Source organism: Pagrus major, chromosome 13 (genome assembly GCF_040436345.1).
Source record: "Pagrus major chromosome 13, Pma_NU_1.0".
In the NCBI taxonomy this organism is placed as follows: domain Eukaryota; kingdom Metazoa; phylum Chordata; class Actinopteri; order Spariformes; family Sparidae; genus Pagrus; species Pagrus major.
Genome location: NC_133227.1, coordinates 322490 through 339547, shown reverse-complemented (window position 1 = coordinate 339547; position 17058 = coordinate 322490). Strand labels below are relative to the sequence as shown.

Genomic DNA, 17058 nt, shown 5'->3' with positions numbered 1-17058 from the left:
GTTAAGTAACAATAGGCTAGTAAGAGAAACTTCCAGCGTGCAGGACTTAAGGGAATAAACTGGCAGAATGGAATACAAAATGAATGAATATGTTTTCATTAGCGTATAATTACCTGATAGTAATAGTGTTTACGTTACCTTAGACTGAGACATTTATTTCTACAGATGGTGCGGGTCCTCTTCCACAGTCCAAACACTGGCTCTAGAGAGGACCTGTCATGTTTTTTTGCATTTTTAGCAGCCACTTAATCCAACACAGGCGACCCTTAAAGGTTATTCTACAGCTGATTATTTTTGCGGTTTTAAACAGCAAATCTATTGGTTATAATAACGTTGCAGTCACCAAAGTATTGTTAAAATAAGCAACTGGTAAGTTGGGAAAGTATGGTCGGCCTAAGCTGGACCAGGATGTGCAACTGTAAACTGTGCAGACTTTGTTTTCTTTTCCAAATAAGTTTGACTTCCCTGGAGGATTGTTGCACCTGTTCTTCACATTGTTGTTGCATTTTCAGATGCCAGCAATTATTTGGTGAGTATTATGTCACCAGAGGTGAAAAAACTTCTCAGCTTGTTGCAGTGATATATAAGTGTACTCCTGGGTGTGGTGAGCGCACTGAGACATCACTGTTTCTGGTAGGCATGTTGCAATATTGTTATATAAGTAATTGAGCATTTAATGGTAACCCTCTCTCCACCTCCCTACACTTTATTTTGAGGGTAATTTATCTTCCACAAGAAGAGACAAAACACAAAATAACAATGTTAAAGATAGATTTGATTGATACCATTTTTTAAAATTTCTATAGATATAGAAATGCATGTTTTAATTAGGCTGCTAAGTTTAACCTGCGAAAGCCTTTGTCTGTCACATGCGTAACTGTTTATGCCAATGCAAGCAGCTTAGAGCCTCACAACAGCTGATGCCAGGGAGATTATGAAGTTCCTGCAGTGGTGTCACCTTACAGTGGAAAAGGCTGGAACACCTCGGAGACTAAATCTCATCAGATGAACTCTGGAATGATGCTGATTAGGTGGGAATCCTGGAACACAGATGAGAGGGAACGCTGAGTATAATCTTAGAGTAAAATGCCTCAAAGTTACATTTGTTTGGTGATATAAAAGCAGCAGAGTATCCTAAATAGACTCAAGTGACATGTCTTATTCGAGCTCATGAGAACACAAAAGTGCAGCAGCAAACATGCGCATATATCTCAAACTACTGAAGGGTAAAACAGCATCAACGTCACATTAGTGTGACAAATCAATGGGACCTACCAGCCAGTGTAGAGAGATGGAGACACAGCCAGTCTGTGTCATCTTCTCCTGACTCCTCTGCTGTTCATCCTGCTGAAATCAGAGAGCTCAGTTCCCCAGGCTTTCCTCTACAGCAGGAGGCTCCACTATCCTGTCCTTGCTGCGAATCCACGTTACACAAACTGTGTCAGTGCATGTGTGTCTGCCCTTCATGGGTGGAGAGGAGCTGTGAGAGCATTCAGGCCCTCTGTTCACACACACACACACACTTAGTACCCATCCAAGTCCAGAAGAGGGCAACCTTTCTGCCGTTCATGATGTAACTTCCTGTACTCACACTCAGCCCCATGCACTCTCTATCAACCTTGAATGTGAACGCATGGAGAAGGTGTATAAATAGCAGCAGCAGGAGGTCTGGCACCTCTACACATTTTGCCTCCTCTGTGAAAACACAACACAAGTCAATGCATGACACAGCACACACACACACACACCCACCCACACACACACACACACACCCCTCCTTCACACACTGTCAGACATGAGCTGGAACGCAGCTCTCTGGTTGCCATGGCAGCGCTGCAGGGAGACATTAACATTCCGAGCACGCTGCAGAACATTCTAGAATGGGACGTTTGCTAGGAGACGGGTTCCGTCACACCAGAGAGGCTCCATGTTTCTTCATGGCCGCCGGTGGGTTCATGAAGAAATGAGTCCCCGCAGTGTTCACTGGGTTCATTTAAATGTTCAGTTTTCAGTTTTATTTTAAAGCAACCTTATAACCACTCGGAAATAAGTTGCTAACAGTAGCTGCCGTTAGCTAGTTAGCTCAATTAGCCTGGCAGCTAGCGGGGTGCCACCCTGCTCCCCACCAGCATTAAGTTGCAGCATGCTATCTAAGCTAACAGACAAGATGTTTGTTTGTTACATTGTTGCCTGTAAGACTATTACAGTGCGCCAACATTACTGACACTTCGGTTAGCTGAAGTTAACTTTTTAACTACTTTAATTAATTTGTAATTTAAAACATTCTTGCTGAATCTTGCTAAAGTTGGTCATCCAAGTAGGTGGAAAACTAAGGTCCCAGAACCGTGGTCCTGAAATTGCTGCCTCCTCTACCGCAAGCACATGCTACTCCCTGGCTCCTTCTCCTGGCCGTCCAAGCTCCTGGGCTAGCACTGTAAACGCCAACACTTCCCACTGAGCTACCTAGCTAACAGTTAGCGGTTACTTTAGCAACAAGTGTCCATCAGGAAACATCGTAAACAAGTTAATTTCTCTATAAAATATTATCCAGCTTCACCAAAATCAGTGACTTAAGTTAAAGTTAAATTGTTGTATTTTTGTACATTAATGAGTGAGTTCTAGCCTCCACCACTCCGGCATCTTTTGTTTCTCCAGCCTATATTTCTTGTCACATTTGTGGCCTGATAAACAGTTAATTCATTCATTCATGTGTGTGCATTCACCTATCTTTATTATTCAGTGGGCTGCTGTGGCGTGTAGACAAGTAGACAACAATTTCAGACAGCAGATGAAGGACGGTCAGTCTGTGAGTCATCACAATCCTCCTGCATACCTCCTCAGAGTCCTCTGAACTGCCCACCCCCTCTCTCTTCTAATATTTTATCTGTCAACTGTAAAAGGCAAGAAAATTCAGAGATGTGCATGTGTTTGTGTGGGAGTTTCCTTCTTTGGCCCCTTCTGCAGTGCAGGTAGATCAGATTATATTTAAGTCCTGGTCGAAGTTCGGTTGCACTGCCACTCAGTGTAGGACTATACATTAATGGTTATGAGCAGATGCTCCAGATCCAGAGGTGAACTGTGAACCATTCTGACAGGGTTATGCTGATGTATCATACAATGCAGGGCAGATTATTCTGTTGATTAATCAAATTATTGTTTAGTCTAGATAGTCGAAAACACCTGTAACAATTTGATGAAATGATGCTCAAAAACCAGAGGAAATCCAGGCATTCTGAATATGAGAAAATGTATCAAACGATTCAGCCACTAGAATAAAAGCTTTTTAATAGTTCCTTCCTTGTTCGATACATTTTCTTATATTTGGAGGGCCTGGATTGCCTCTGTTTTTTGGTTTTCCCAAGAGCACAGATGTTTTTTATCTACATTGTATAGAGCAGTCCAGACCAGTCATCACCTTTCAGATGTCTGACCAGCAAATAATATTTCTGTTGATTGACTTAATTGTTTCAGCTCTTGAAATACAATTTGAGAACATATATGCAATTGCCATACACTAAACCTCTTTCACAGCAGTTATTTGCTACACTAGGAAAAGCACTAATGAAATGTGAGCTGAATTGCATTTAGCTGTTTGAGTTTCAGGGTCCTGGTGTTGAGGCTGATGGTTCACTGTCACACTGTCATGTCTTACTGAGACATTTAAATAGAGCCATTATTAAAGCAGCTACAAGGAACTTTCAATTTTTTGACTCTCTCTCTTTGACTTTCTGACTCGCTCCTGCATTTATTTTGAAAGTGAGTGAAAGATATGGAATGCCATTAAATACATAAACAAATAAATATGCCTCCAAAATAAATCCCCAAATAAATAAATGGGGCAATAAATATATAAATAAATGTAAACATAAATATATAAATGAGGTAATGTAGTTCACTAAATATTTTTAAAGGACAACTATAATTTATTTTCCTAACGCCACATTTGTTTTCCAGCTCTTTTTATTTCCATGTGTTATGTGCAAATGAAGTGGGTGCGGTTATGTCACAGATTCAGACCAAAGCAACAGCACCAGAACACCACTGAATCACACACTGAGGGACAGTAAACCCTCAGGGTGGCAGGTGGCAGTAAAGCAACATCGTAGATGTGACTGCAGCAAAAAAAAAAAAACAGACTTTCTAGAACAACTGGCTAAAGTAAGCTCCATTATTATTCTTCATTATCCATTATATCAGACGCTGAGAAAAGCATCTGAGTTTTATTCAGAGAGGCAGCAAAGTGCCGTGATAGGATGGTGAAACAGCAGCCACCACCTAGATATGCCAAAGTGAGTAGCCCACACCCCAGAACCCTTGTCCGAGGGAGGTAATGTTAGCTTGGTTACAATAATCCAAAATCGTTCTCTGGCTAAAAGTAGTTAGCAAATTGCATAAGTATGACCTGATAAAACGTTTTAACATTAATAACAGACAACACCAGAAGTACTTCTCTGCCATTATTAGGCACATTGCATGAATTTAATAAAGTGCAAATCATACAAAATGTCCCTACACCTTTCTGGAGTGACTTCTCAAACCTGGAATATGGCTAGTGCAGTGAAAAAGCAGGTTGCCACTTTGAACAGTACGGTGCGAGTGTTCATACACCCGGAGGCAAGGCTACTACTTACAGGCAAAAGCCGTGATCGACAGTGTTTAAAATCAAAAGGCATCCATATGAAACAGTCCCAATATTCAGACTCACTCTTTTCTTCACATCTTCAAAGTACAGGCTGTACTGTCAATGTGACAAATTCAGTTAATATGTGTAGGTTTGATCACACACTCTTGTGCAACTAACTCTAAATATCTACCTCACTTCCTGAAATCTACACACAATCACATGGTTACATCTCTCTCATCTTGAGCTTCTTCTAGAATAACTGCATCAGATGTTGCCTGACGTCGGCCGAGACCTGCTGGAAGACATCTTAGTCTCTTCATCTTCATCACAGAGCAGTTTCTCCCTCCCCTGCTCCCATGTCCACCCTCCTGTGCACCCTGCTGTCCTCTATATCCTCCCACTCGTCCTCCAGCCCCTCTCCGTCCTGTGTTCTGATTGGTTGGTTCAAGCGGAGGAGGCGGTATCTAAGTGGCACCAAGAAGAGGGCGGGGTCAGGCATTGGGTGTGGCCTCTGTGGTGATGTCACTCTCTCCTGTGGGACGCAAGCTCTGACCCTTTCCTCTCTCACGGTGACACGCCTCTTGTGTCTCGCTTCTGGCTGGCTGGGAGAGGCCGGAGGAGGCGGAGACAGAAGCCAGTCTGAGCCCCCTCCTTCATAATCTTCATCCTCTTCTTCTTCATCATCTTCATCCTCCTCTTCCTCTCCTTCTCCTACCTCCTTTCCTCCGGGCTCCCCCTCTCCCTCCGCGGCAGACTCTGTGCTCTGCCGTTGCTGGAACAGTTTTAAGCGTGCGCTGTGGAGCTCGTGGCAGAGGCTCGTCGTGATGACGTTTTGGCGCTGCAGCTCACGACTCAACAGCGTGATCTTGTGGCTGCGGCGTTTCAGTTCCTCCAGGAAACATCGCTCTTCTTCCCTGAGGCTCCTTCCGAGCGCCGACGCTCGCGCCCGGCCGGCCCGCAGCTCCCCACGCGCGGCGACCATCATGCACTGCTGGTCCTCTAGGAGGCGCTCTGCAGCCTCACATCGTGCTGCTAGCTCTGCTTCCTCCTCTGAGAAACAGACATAAACAAATAATTGATTGATGTGAAACATTGTTTTGTCATGCACGTGTTAATAATAATATTATGCATATTTAAACATAACATACCAGAAAACTTGAAATACATAATTAAAAGTCATAATGTGAGAAATGAACTAAAAATGTCAGGAATTTTACATAACATATCTTTAAAGGCCATTTTGTCAAAATCAGTTTTGTCTCATACTAAAGGCCAAAGCAGTAACATACAGTATGTATCTATATTAGTTAGGTTCTTATAGAGAGTTGTCCATATTTTATCCATAGCCTGAATCATATACATTTTTTTATGGCTGTCGATGGTATTTTCTGGTTAGTCGTAAAAAAAGATACACAAAATTCCTGCTGGAAAAACCTTCAACTCTCATATGTTGACAAAATGAAACAAGGCAACGAAGGTCTAGTTTCCTGCAATTTTTGTATCAATCAGGACATGATGGACAGAAAGACTTGGCACACATGGATAATGTGGCTGTGGCTCAGGGGAAGAGCCAGCATCCTGTTATCGGAAGGTCACTGGTTCAACTCCCCTGGTCTGCATGTCAAAGTGTCCTTGGGTAAGATACTGAACCCCAAACAGCTCCTGATGTGCTGGTTGGCACCCTGCATGGCAGCCACCACATGTATGTATGAATTACTGTAAGTCGCTTTGGACAAAAGCATCTGCTAAATGTAAATAAAGCATTGTGCCTTCCATCCAACTTCTTCTCTCCAGATATGATCCTCATACCTCAGATCAGGATATCTGCCAATACTGAGCAATGATCCAATACCGGTGGCTACTTTTTCCAAATTTAGCACCACCCGTTTTTATGTCTGAGGATGCTGAGGCACTAAAAACTAAGTCAGTGACAGAAACAAAGAACTTGATAAGCTCTACATAGTCAGTATAAGAGCCAATACCAATCAGCTATGTTTAATCAAGAGAGTACACAATTATCTATGTACATATTCAAAATGGCGGGTTTTGTTACTTTAAGTCTGAAATTGATATGGGTTGATCAGAAGTTACTATATTTATTATAATTAGAAGACTATTTACAGAACAGCCTCAGGACTGAGCTGTTGTTGATCAGAAAAGTAAGTATAAAAAAGAAACTCCTTCATCACAGGAACGGATGTTGACAGATTTTACTTGGCTGATACTAATACTCTTAAAAAGACTGGACTAGTTTCAGCCGATAGCCGCTCAAGGATCGTAGGATCAATAAAGTATTTCTGATTCTGATGAAAATATGTCAAAAGGTTGATTTCAACTTACTGAAATAATGTTGTAAAACTGAAAAATACTTTGCACACATATTTCAATGTCCTGCACACTGTCTAACTTGCAAACATACATTTATTGCAACATTTTGGTGCTAGACCTTCAACAACAGTTCTCATAAATGTTTTTTTTTTAGCAAGTCAGACAGAGCACTGGAGTTTTCTTGCACCTTTGGTAATAATGTTGTATTATGCCGTGTCATTGTATCCCTGTCTTCTGAGTTCCCAGTCGTCCTCTGTACAGCTTTTGTGCGTTCCTTTCCATTATTAGAATATAAAATTTCATTATCTCCAACATATCATTTTCCATCTTGTCAGCAAGGAGCTGTAAAGTCTTACCTTCTGTGTTTCTGTCAGGAAACCTGGAGTCCAGCTCACAGCTCAGTTCTGCAGCCAAGAGGAGGAGAAACAACAAGCACATCAAGACAGGGTGACAAACAGGTTCAGAGACACTCGAAGAGATGGAGAGGTGATCACCAGCAAACTGACCAGGGCAGCACCTTTCCACTTTTTATCTCATAATTATGACTTTTTATCTCAGTGTCGTTTTTGTTTATCTCATAATGTTGATTTTTTTAATCTCATTAAGTCAACTTTTAATTTCATAATGTAGACTTCTGATTTCATTTCTACCTTTTATCTTATAATGTTGACCTTTTATCTCATAAAGTTGACCTTTTATCTCTTTTCTAATCTCATTATGTTGACTTTTTATCTAATAATGTCAATTTATATTTTTAAATCTCATAATGTTTTGATCATCCCCAGCAGACTGACCATGACAGCGCCTCTTCAGGTGAGTGATCTCCAGCTGCAGACCGGTCAGCATGGCCAGGTGCTCCTGCTTGAGGAAGGCGATGCCTCTGTCCACACTGGCCACCTGCTGCTCCAGCCGCCCTGCGTCCATGGCTCAACCCCCACAGGACCTGCGCACACAGGCTGGCAGCTGGATGACTGAGGAAGGGGATCTCCCACTACAGCATGTTGACATTACAGCAGGGTCCCAATGTGAGCTCTGACATAGAACAGTGCCAATTCCATGGAAATCAAATTTTTAAAAATATAAAAATGTCATAATATATGTATTTATGTAAATAGAGAGAGAAAGCACCAGTCAGTCTATAACGACCTATATAACTGTGCTTTATTCTGCAACACTCAGGAGGTTTATTAGGTCATTAAGCTTCTTTGCGAAACACTCGCTAATATAATCTCATTCAGTTTGATTTTTCGCCCATGGGAGCGCTCCTTTCCTGCACCGTTGGTCAGCAGTGCTCGCAGCGTCTACCTGTAACTGCACTCATCCCTCCGGCCGTGGCCTACCGTGATACTGAAGCGGTCTGCCGTTCAAAGCGCTGCTCATGGATCCTCGTATCGCCCTGCTTTTCTGTCCTTGATGCAGCAGAGATGGAGAAAACAAAAGAGCCGTGCAAAACGTCCAGTGCGTAAAAAAGAGGCACGTTTCTGTTTCTGCGCTCAGGTGAGCGGCTTCAATGCAGCAGCTGCGCTTCAGTGTAAATGAATCCTGCTGCAGTCAGGAGTCAGAATAACCTCCTCATAACCTTCCTGTTGTACGTGCAGTCCGGTGCTGCTGCTGGATTCACAACAAAGCAGCCGAGTATGAGGAGTGATCAGTGCCACGGTGCAGGAGGAGGAGGAGCTCCATGTAAATGATGTTGGTAAAAGGAAAGGAAATTTAAAAATCTTTTATTCCCTGACATGAAAGAAGGAAATGTATGGAAGACCATTTCTACCACTTAAAGAAAAAAATGATTAAAAGTTTACCTTGATGAAAAAAAAAAAAAATTCCACGGTGTCATAATAAAAAGATTAAAAGACTAAATTATGAGAAAAAAATCTGAAATTATTACATAAAAAGTTAGAATTATGAGATAAAAAGTCAAAATTAAGAATAAATACATGTTGATTTTTTTTAAAAAACATTATTTTAGAATTATGACTTTTGTATCTTGTAGTTTTGCCTTTTTATTTCATAACTTCGACATTTAAATTCAGAATTTAGATTTTTTAATCTCATAATTTTTACTTTTTAACCTCAAATCTTCAATGTTTAATCTCATAATTTTGAATTTTGAATGAATGTCGACTTTTAATATTGATTTATCTTTTTTTTTTTTTTTTTACCCCTTTAACTGGCAGAAATGGGCTTCCACACAGACATCTCATCCTTCCTCTGAGCTCCGATGTGTATTTACATTTATTTTTTATCATTCTTTTGGGGAAAGTGTATGTGGCAAGAGTGTCAAATAATGTAAAAATACTCTGTTACAGTTAGATATCCTGTATGAGTATATTTAGCATAGCAAAGCAAAGTATAAAAAATAAATAATTGTTATGTAGAGCGGCCCCTTGCCTTGTTAGCATTATGATTTGTTATTACTTTTGTATTTAAATGTACTACAAGGAACTTTAAACTGGTTATGACACACCCTCATTTTGTTGCTGGAACCATCAGATGTTTGTCATTTTTCCTTAAAAATTACAAATGATCTTTATTCAACAGTCAAAACAAGTCATCGATTACTTTTCTGTCCATAAACTAAATGATTAATCATTTCAGCTTTAATTCTGTTATATCTTTTTTTTAATGTAGCAACTTTAACATGGTTTGTCTCGCTGTGTGACATTGATCATCCCTCATATACATGTTCAGCATGTTTGCTCAGCAGATTTCAGTGCAGAATAAAGTCATTTAAACTCAGTTACCCAGTATAAATATCCACTCTTAATTGTTAATCCTTTTAATATAAATACTACCTGGATGACTGATAACTCTACATAAACTATACATAGCTGGTTGCATCAAGCCAGAAGTATTGCAGTAAATCATTAATCAATTCAGGTTGATTTATTTCTTGTGTGGTGATTTGTGATGTATTGGTTATAAGACATCATTCCTGCCAGTGTAATTTGGCCATCTGTGTAAATACTACACATATAAATTATTCTAAGGTACACACAGCAGGTAGAATTAAATGTTTTCCTTTCATTGTTGCCATCTGCTTCCTGTGAAGAGGTTGACGAGGCTGATCCTCTCCTTTCTGTCCTCCTTTTTCTTACTCATGCTGGGGAGGGGAACACGCTCGCTGTGCGCAGAGGTCTCGTAGAAAGGACAGACTTTTAGATGAGCAGATATCGGAGGGATGTCTGCCATATGCCACGAATCCACCGTGGAGAAAAGGGGACTGAACTCCCATACCTGGAGAGAAAAAGGAAAATATAGATCACAGCTAGTACAGGACTCATTATTGTAAAATAATGGATGGACTGGATGATTCAGTATGAATATCTTACAGGTTTGGCCTTCCACTTGGCTCCTCCATGTGAGTAGGTTTTCCTCTCCCAGCGGAGGGTGACCATCCCTCTCTCCTGCAGCAGAGAGGAGCACACCTGCCTCATGAGCCGGGACACCAGAGCCAGCTGGGACAGGGACAGGCTGTCCAGGAAAGTGGCCATGTGGCACAGCACCTCGTAGGGCAGCGAGCTCAGGGAGTCCTCCCCTCCCGCTGCCCGACCTCTTCTCCTCCTCTGAGCAGTGGAGGAGTCCGCTGAGCTGCCTGGTGGCTGGGAGTCGTCACCTACTGAGTCTACAAGTGTCGGACGCAGGTTGAAGCTTCTGAGCTGCTGACTAGGGAGGAAAAGATACAAGCCAGAGTGCAATGTGAGCTTTGAAACTCATCTTTAAATAATTAAAGGGTTTGCTTTATTTTACTTAAGTGTGTGCAGGTGTGGTCAACATATGTGTGCCCATATTATGCCCACTTCAGGTTGATACTTTTATTTTGGGTGTCTACTAGAATAAATGTGCTTTGGTCTGAATGCTTCATTTTAGTTCCTGTCTCTTTACGGCTCCCTTCCTGAAAAGACCAGTCTGCTCTGATTGGTCAGCATCATTTTGCATGTTCTCCCCGTGCTTGCCTGGGTTTCCTCCAGGTAGTCAGACTCCCCCCACCATCAAAACATGCACAATAGGTTAATTCTCCAGTCAGTGCCTTTGACTAAGGCACTGGCTCAGATCTGGAGTGGTGGGTTAAATCCAGAGTACCAGTTTCACTATGTTGCACATTGTATGATATTTGACCTAAATTAAAATTCTTGTTGTTGTTCTTCTATGTTCATGAGTTAGTTGCTTACTTCATCTGTCTGCTGTTTGTTGCTAAGAAGGTGGTGTACAGAGGGTTTTTAGAGCTTTCTCACAAAAAATAGTTGTCTGCTGCAGCCGAAACCACTATTCGAGCTGTAAGAGTGAATTAAAACAGTCAAGTTAAAGCCGGGCAGCTAAAAAATAAGCTGAAATTCAATATAAAGCTCCATAAAGCTGAGAGGAGCTGCAGCTTCAGGTGAAAAACTCTCTGTATCTACATCCCTATGCATGGCTCCTTTCACACTGCCACATTTTTATCACATTGTATAGAACTGTGAATGTCCATTAAAGCCACTTTAAAGTTTAAAGCAGTGAAATTCTTAAAAGACAAGTGGTAGACCCTGATATTAGAGTCTGGACTGATGAATATGAGTTGTGCTCACTTATAGGAGACGGTGGCTTTATGTGTGGACGGCTGGAACCTCCTCTGGCTGTAGCTGCATCCCAGGTACGCTAAGGGGCATCTCTGCATGAACCATCCGTCCAGAGATGTCTGGATGTCACCGTGGACGTTTCTGAGGAGGAGATGATTGATAACACATTAATGAAACATGCCTCACTCTCACAGCGAGGGAACAAGCACTCATAGCCAAGTGTTTTAGAAAGTGGTGGACAAATACAAGACAATGAGTACAAATTCTGTTCCTATTTTACATGAACAATATTAATCCAAAAGTTCAAATTTCTAGGTGTTTGCATCCTTTTTGTACTCCTTTGAGATAACAGAGATAAAGTGCTGGAAATGACACATGTGACAGGAGTAAGGACTTGAGCGCGGCACCTGCAATGTGTGGCGAACTCCTTGCGGTGGAAGGTGTGACCACAGAGGAAGGTGAAGACACAGCTGCCTCTGCTGTGTCTGCCGCTCACCCTCTCTGTCTGCAGCTGAAGATGAAGCTTCAGGGGTCTGTCCACCATCACCTCCGCCAGGGTCGTCTTCGCTTTGAACGGAGCCGTGCGGAACGAGTGCGTCTGCGTTCCTATATCAACGATGAGCCCATAGGCTGCCTTTAACTCGCTGATCTGCAAGAAAACCAACCAATTAATTCTAGTTAAAGGACCATACCAGTGTTTTTACATGTTTCAGAACATTTAAAGAGTCATAAGTCATGTATACTTGTCATCAAAACATTGTTATGAGAGTTAAGTATCAAAAGTACAAGTAAAAGTAAATGATACATATATTAACATGTATGTATATATTGTCGGCTATACTATGGGTCGGCTGATTATCAGAATTAGTGTTTTTTGATGTTGTTGATATTATAGATATATATATATATAAAAAACATTTCTACTTTGGCTCTGCTGCAGCATGTAATCTGCAAAGTAACTAGTAACTATCATATAAATGTAATGGAGTCAAAAGTCCAATGTTTGCCTCCAAAATGTGGTGGAGTGAAAGTATAAAGTAGTCAGTAGAAGTACCTCAAAATTCAGTACAGCACTTGAGTAAATGTACTTAGTTACATTAGTCATAAACTTCTGACTCACCTTGTGACCCATGACCTCCTCCTCAGCGTAGCCCAGCAGGGTGGCTGCTGCTTCATCACAGAACCACTCCTCCTCGCCGACTCCCAGGTCTGATGTGTCCACACCGCGAGTCTCAGTTGGCGGCCGCATTGCCGTGTCGTACACCCGCTGGCAGTAGTGATAGCTGTCAGGTATCTTATAAAAGAAATACAAGAGTGCATTGAACACATCTTTCATTTGTAAGTTATTAGGTCAGGTTGACTTGTTGATTATTTTAAAGCTGCATTTGGGAAATGTTGGACATATAGTGGCTGCATTTGTCTGCAACAGGTAACAGTCTTTTAAATAAAAGGAGGAGATTTAAAAACACAAAATATTTAAAGATTTTTTCCAATTTCTTTCTTTTTGTACCCAACATTTTTTTAATACAACAAGTATTAATTCTCAATCATTATAATGTTTTTATGGAAAAGTGATACTTTTAATCTGTACCTTTCTACAAGCTCTGTAGATTTGTCTTCATAAAAATGTTATCAATATGACCTTTAAAGGTCCAGTCTCCAACTAAACATCCCTCGCCTCACCCTTCCCTACAGTGGCTACAGTAGAAACGAACATAGCGATGCAGTTTTATCAGGCAGGAGCAGATCTTAGTTGCAGGTGTTTGTATTTCACTCTTTAGCATGTGTGAACAGAGTCACCTCAGTTGATGTAAACCGATGAATTATAATAGACACCAGTGAATAGAAGTAGCTTTAATCATCACCTTGAAAGAGCGCAGGGTCTGGACTGGGATAGGCTCCAGGCTGCCGTAGACAAAATCTTTCTCCCTGGGTGTACAGGCCTGGATGTGTCCAAAGGCCATCAGCATGCGCCCATGATGCACCACGTACATGTTGTACTCGTGAGGGGTGAGCTCCTTCCCCAGACGTTCCAGCACCCCATCCTGCCACGGGGCCAGCCCTGTCTTACTTGTGTCTGGTGGAGCTTCATCGTCTTTCCCCGGATCTCTGTCGTCTTCCTGTGATTTTTCCACCACGCTGTCCTGCTCCTGGTTTTTCACCTTCTCAACAGGCTTTGGGTTTTCTTTGGGATTGTCTTTGTTTGCCTCAGCGACAGCACAGGCGCCTCTCTCCATGCCGAACATCATCTCACAGATGTTGTATTTCTCTATGTTGATGCTGAAGTCTCCCCTCACGCTGTATTCTACAGGAGCGGATGTAGGGACATCTACAGTATTGATAAAGACAACAAAGGAGGAAATATGAAGAGTTTTGACCCTAGTATGCCGTATATTCATTTCTCATCAAAATTCATCAGTGTTTTGAAATCAGATATGATTCCTGATCCTCAAAAACCCAGATGATGTTTTCTTAAAGCCCCTGAAAACGTTTTTAAATATTCAGTTTTTCTCTATATAGAGTCAAATATTTGTGACGAAATATGCAACAATAAACACATTTAAGTATTATTTATCAAAAGTTCATACTCAAAGCAGATAATCTGCTTCATCAGGACTGTGCAGATGTGGTTTCATCGGATGTGTTTGACTCGAGGACACCGCTTTATCCTCTATTTTCCTCTAAATTGGACCATTTACAAAATGAACATCATGCTGTGTTGGAGAAGACTTCAAACTACAGATTTAGACCCAAAAACTCAGGAAACTGTCTACTGAGGGAATAAATCAAGTGAGAACTAGGGTCATTTTCTCATAAGCTTACATACAATCAGACTTCTTTTTGGGGTTTATGGCTTCACTTTTCAGATCTGGACGCTCCATACAAACAGTAATGGCCTTTGCAGTGACCCCTGACCATAACAATAACCCATGATGGACTTTTTTTGTTAGAGGAGGTATCCTTTAAAATGTGGTGCAGCACTGTGATTTACCCTCATTTGACTCTTTGTTCGCGTCACTGTCGACAATGCCTCCCACTGCAGTCTCCTCTTTCTTCTCATCCTTTAGTTCCTCCTCTTCTACCTCCGTCAGCTCTGGATAAATCGGCTTCATTTTCAGGCGGCTGAAAAGTTCTGTCTGATCCACCAGGGCCATGGCAAGATCCAGAGCCTCCACCTCCCCCTGTTCCTCTCTTTCCTTCATCACCTGCTCCTTCAGAGCTATATCATTGTGTGGGTTTGTGTCATCACTCGGCCAGCGGAGCCACTCCATGGAGCAGCACACCACACTGGCCGGACACACCTGGAGGTGAGCGGCCTGTGAGGAGCGAGGCAGGTGAACTGGGCAGCCATACTCAACATTAAGGCAGGGCACCCTGACGTTAGGGCAGAGCAGCAGGTGATCCTCCTCTTTGCACAGGTGGAAGAGAGCTCCACAGTGCAGGCGGCAGGGGGTGAGCGCACAGCTCACAGAGACCTCCACCCGAGCCCTGCAGCGCCGGCTGTAGCAGGTATCACAGTGGACATGCTGTCGCACCCTGGAGGCTCGAGAACGATGACTCTGATGGGATGAGAAAAGAAGAAGAAAGGGGCCAAAAGAGATAAAGTCTGTTACACATGGTATATCAACATTTTGTACGCTTAATCTTTAATTTAACATCTGAAAGTCTGCTACTCACCATAGCTACAGGACTCAGATGTTTTGCAATCCTGCAACAAATCCAGAAAATTGACACATAGATTCATACTTCAGCCATCAGCCCTAAATAGTGGATCACATACAGTAGGCCTGTAGTATGCCTCCTCAATGTTTTTTGCATGTGAACTTTAAAAATAAAGCGACGTCTACTTGTGATCCATCATCACAGGACAGATTATGTTATTAATTTTACAGAAATTCACAAGAGTTTTATCCTGTTATCACTTGACCATCCAGATCCATTCTGTGACCCTTCAGGGCGTCTGTACTCGACCCCTAGGCTGAGAAACAATCAGTAGCACAACTATTTGTCTATTTTATTCTTCAGCACATGACATTATATATTTCTGAAAACCACACGTTACATTATCTGTGGGTGATTCTGGTATGTTTAAGTGCAATTTTAGTTTTCACTTTAAAGGTGCTATTTGTAAGAAAAGTTGATTTTTGAGTCTCATTCTCAACGTGTAAAATAATGAAGCTTTGGGATTGTTGGAGACTCAAAAATCAACTTTTCTTACAAATAGCACCTTTAAAGTTTTAAGAATATTGCGATGATTAGCGGGATAATATCGTGAATCACAACAGGACAGGATAATCGTGACATGAAATTTTCTTATTGTCCAATGCCTCGTGGTGACAGAACCAGGTAAGCCAAAACGTGACCCTAACCAAGTGGTCTTAACCTAACCAGGCCACTAGCACAGCGTTGTCACAACATAAAATTGAAAATTGAACATAAAGAAACATAAAATAACATCAAACACAAAGTTTCAACATATCTGTGGTCCTACAGTGAAAGAGGAACTAATAAATCTAGCAGTAATGTTCAGTTTTTATGTCATGTGGCACTATGACTGACTCTCAGCAGAATCTGATAAGCTCTCGAAGCAACTGACATATTGAACTTTCACTGTGCTGCTCACAGTTTAGATCAACAAAAACAGACATTATCATTTTAACACACTCACAAAGGGATCAGTCTTTATCCAGACCAATGTCTTACCAAGGTGACTCTGCAGACGTGTTGACATGCTCCTCTCTTAGGTTTTGTAATGTTGCTTTCAGTCGCCGTGCTCTTTGTACTGACAGGTTAAAATTAGCCAAGAAGCAGCCGGCAGGTCCAGCAGGAGGAATAACTCCCCCCTCAGTCTCACGCACTGCTGCAGTGGATTCAGGCCAAACTTTATCCAGATTTCTTCACTCTGAGGAGGAATGACTGTGTCTGAGAACCTGTTTCCAGCACAGAATCAGTGCTCAACCTTCTGTATGAATGAGTGCAATCAAATACACACTGACAATGCTTTGGTTACACCTAAACCTCCACTAGAGGACACTGTTTGGATGTCACATGAAACTTTATTTTGCTCTCTGCGGGTTTAAATCAACTATAGAGAGCAGCACAATATCAATCAGAGGGAAGAAGGTGAGCAAGATTTCCTGATGTAAGTCTCTGAGGCAACTGGTAACCCAAACCATGTTTCTGACCACCTGTGTAACATTTCTCAGTCAGTGCTCAGCTCTATTTATAACACACACACACATAGCACAGACACACACAGAGACAGACAGACACTTGGCTCTTTAAAGCACAAGACGGACATGCAAGCAGTTTGTTTCTCTTCTTTCCAACTCTTACAGCGGTAGGCTAAAGTCTGTAATTGACTCTTCCTGTTGACTCAGGACTCTGCAGGTGTGTTTACAGGCATTTTATGTCCAGCTGGTTGTACTGAGAGACCTTGAGACTCATAGTTTCCTCTCTGTTTGCAGGACAGACCTTCAGCTTCAGACAACCAAAAAAAGAAAAGTGGTGCCAGAGGAGCTGAGGCATGGTATGGTTTGATAAATGTAG

At 41.8% G+C, this 17058-nt stretch overlaps 2 protein-coding genes across 2 annotated transcripts; both read right to left on the bottom strand.

The window, feature by feature from the left end:
* Positions 1 to 4935: 4935 nt before the first annotated feature.
* On the bottom strand, positions 4936 to 8455 carry LOC141007733 (coiled-coil domain-containing 92B-like). The gene is made up of 4 exons (XM_073480130.1): positions 8293 to 8455; positions 7747 to 7895; positions 7309 to 7356; positions 4936 to 5674 (listed from the first exon to the last, which is right to left on the bottom strand). The coding sequence occupies exons 2-4, from the start codon at positions 7874 to 7876 to the stop codon at positions 4950 to 4952; spliced, it is 903 nt and encodes a 300-aa protein (XP_073336231.1). The 5' UTR covers positions 7877 to 7895; positions 8293 to 8455; the 3' UTR covers positions 4936 to 4949.
* A 1123-nt stretch (positions 8456 to 9578) lies between these two features.
* On the bottom strand, positions 9579 to 16254 carry LOC141007529 (F-box only protein 40-like). The gene is made up of 9 exons (XM_073479890.1): positions 16213 to 16254; positions 15187 to 15217; positions 14501 to 15068; positions 13374 to 13837; positions 12629 to 12802; positions 11916 to 12157; positions 11518 to 11649; positions 10285 to 10618; positions 9579 to 10189 (listed from the first exon to the last, which is right to left on the bottom strand). The coding sequence occupies exons 2-9, from the start codon at positions 15187 to 15189 to the stop codon at positions 9977 to 9979; spliced, it is 2130 nt and encodes a 709-aa protein (XP_073335991.1). The 5' UTR covers positions 15190 to 15217; positions 16213 to 16254; the 3' UTR covers positions 9579 to 9976.
* Positions 16255 to 17058: the final 804 nt, after the last annotated feature.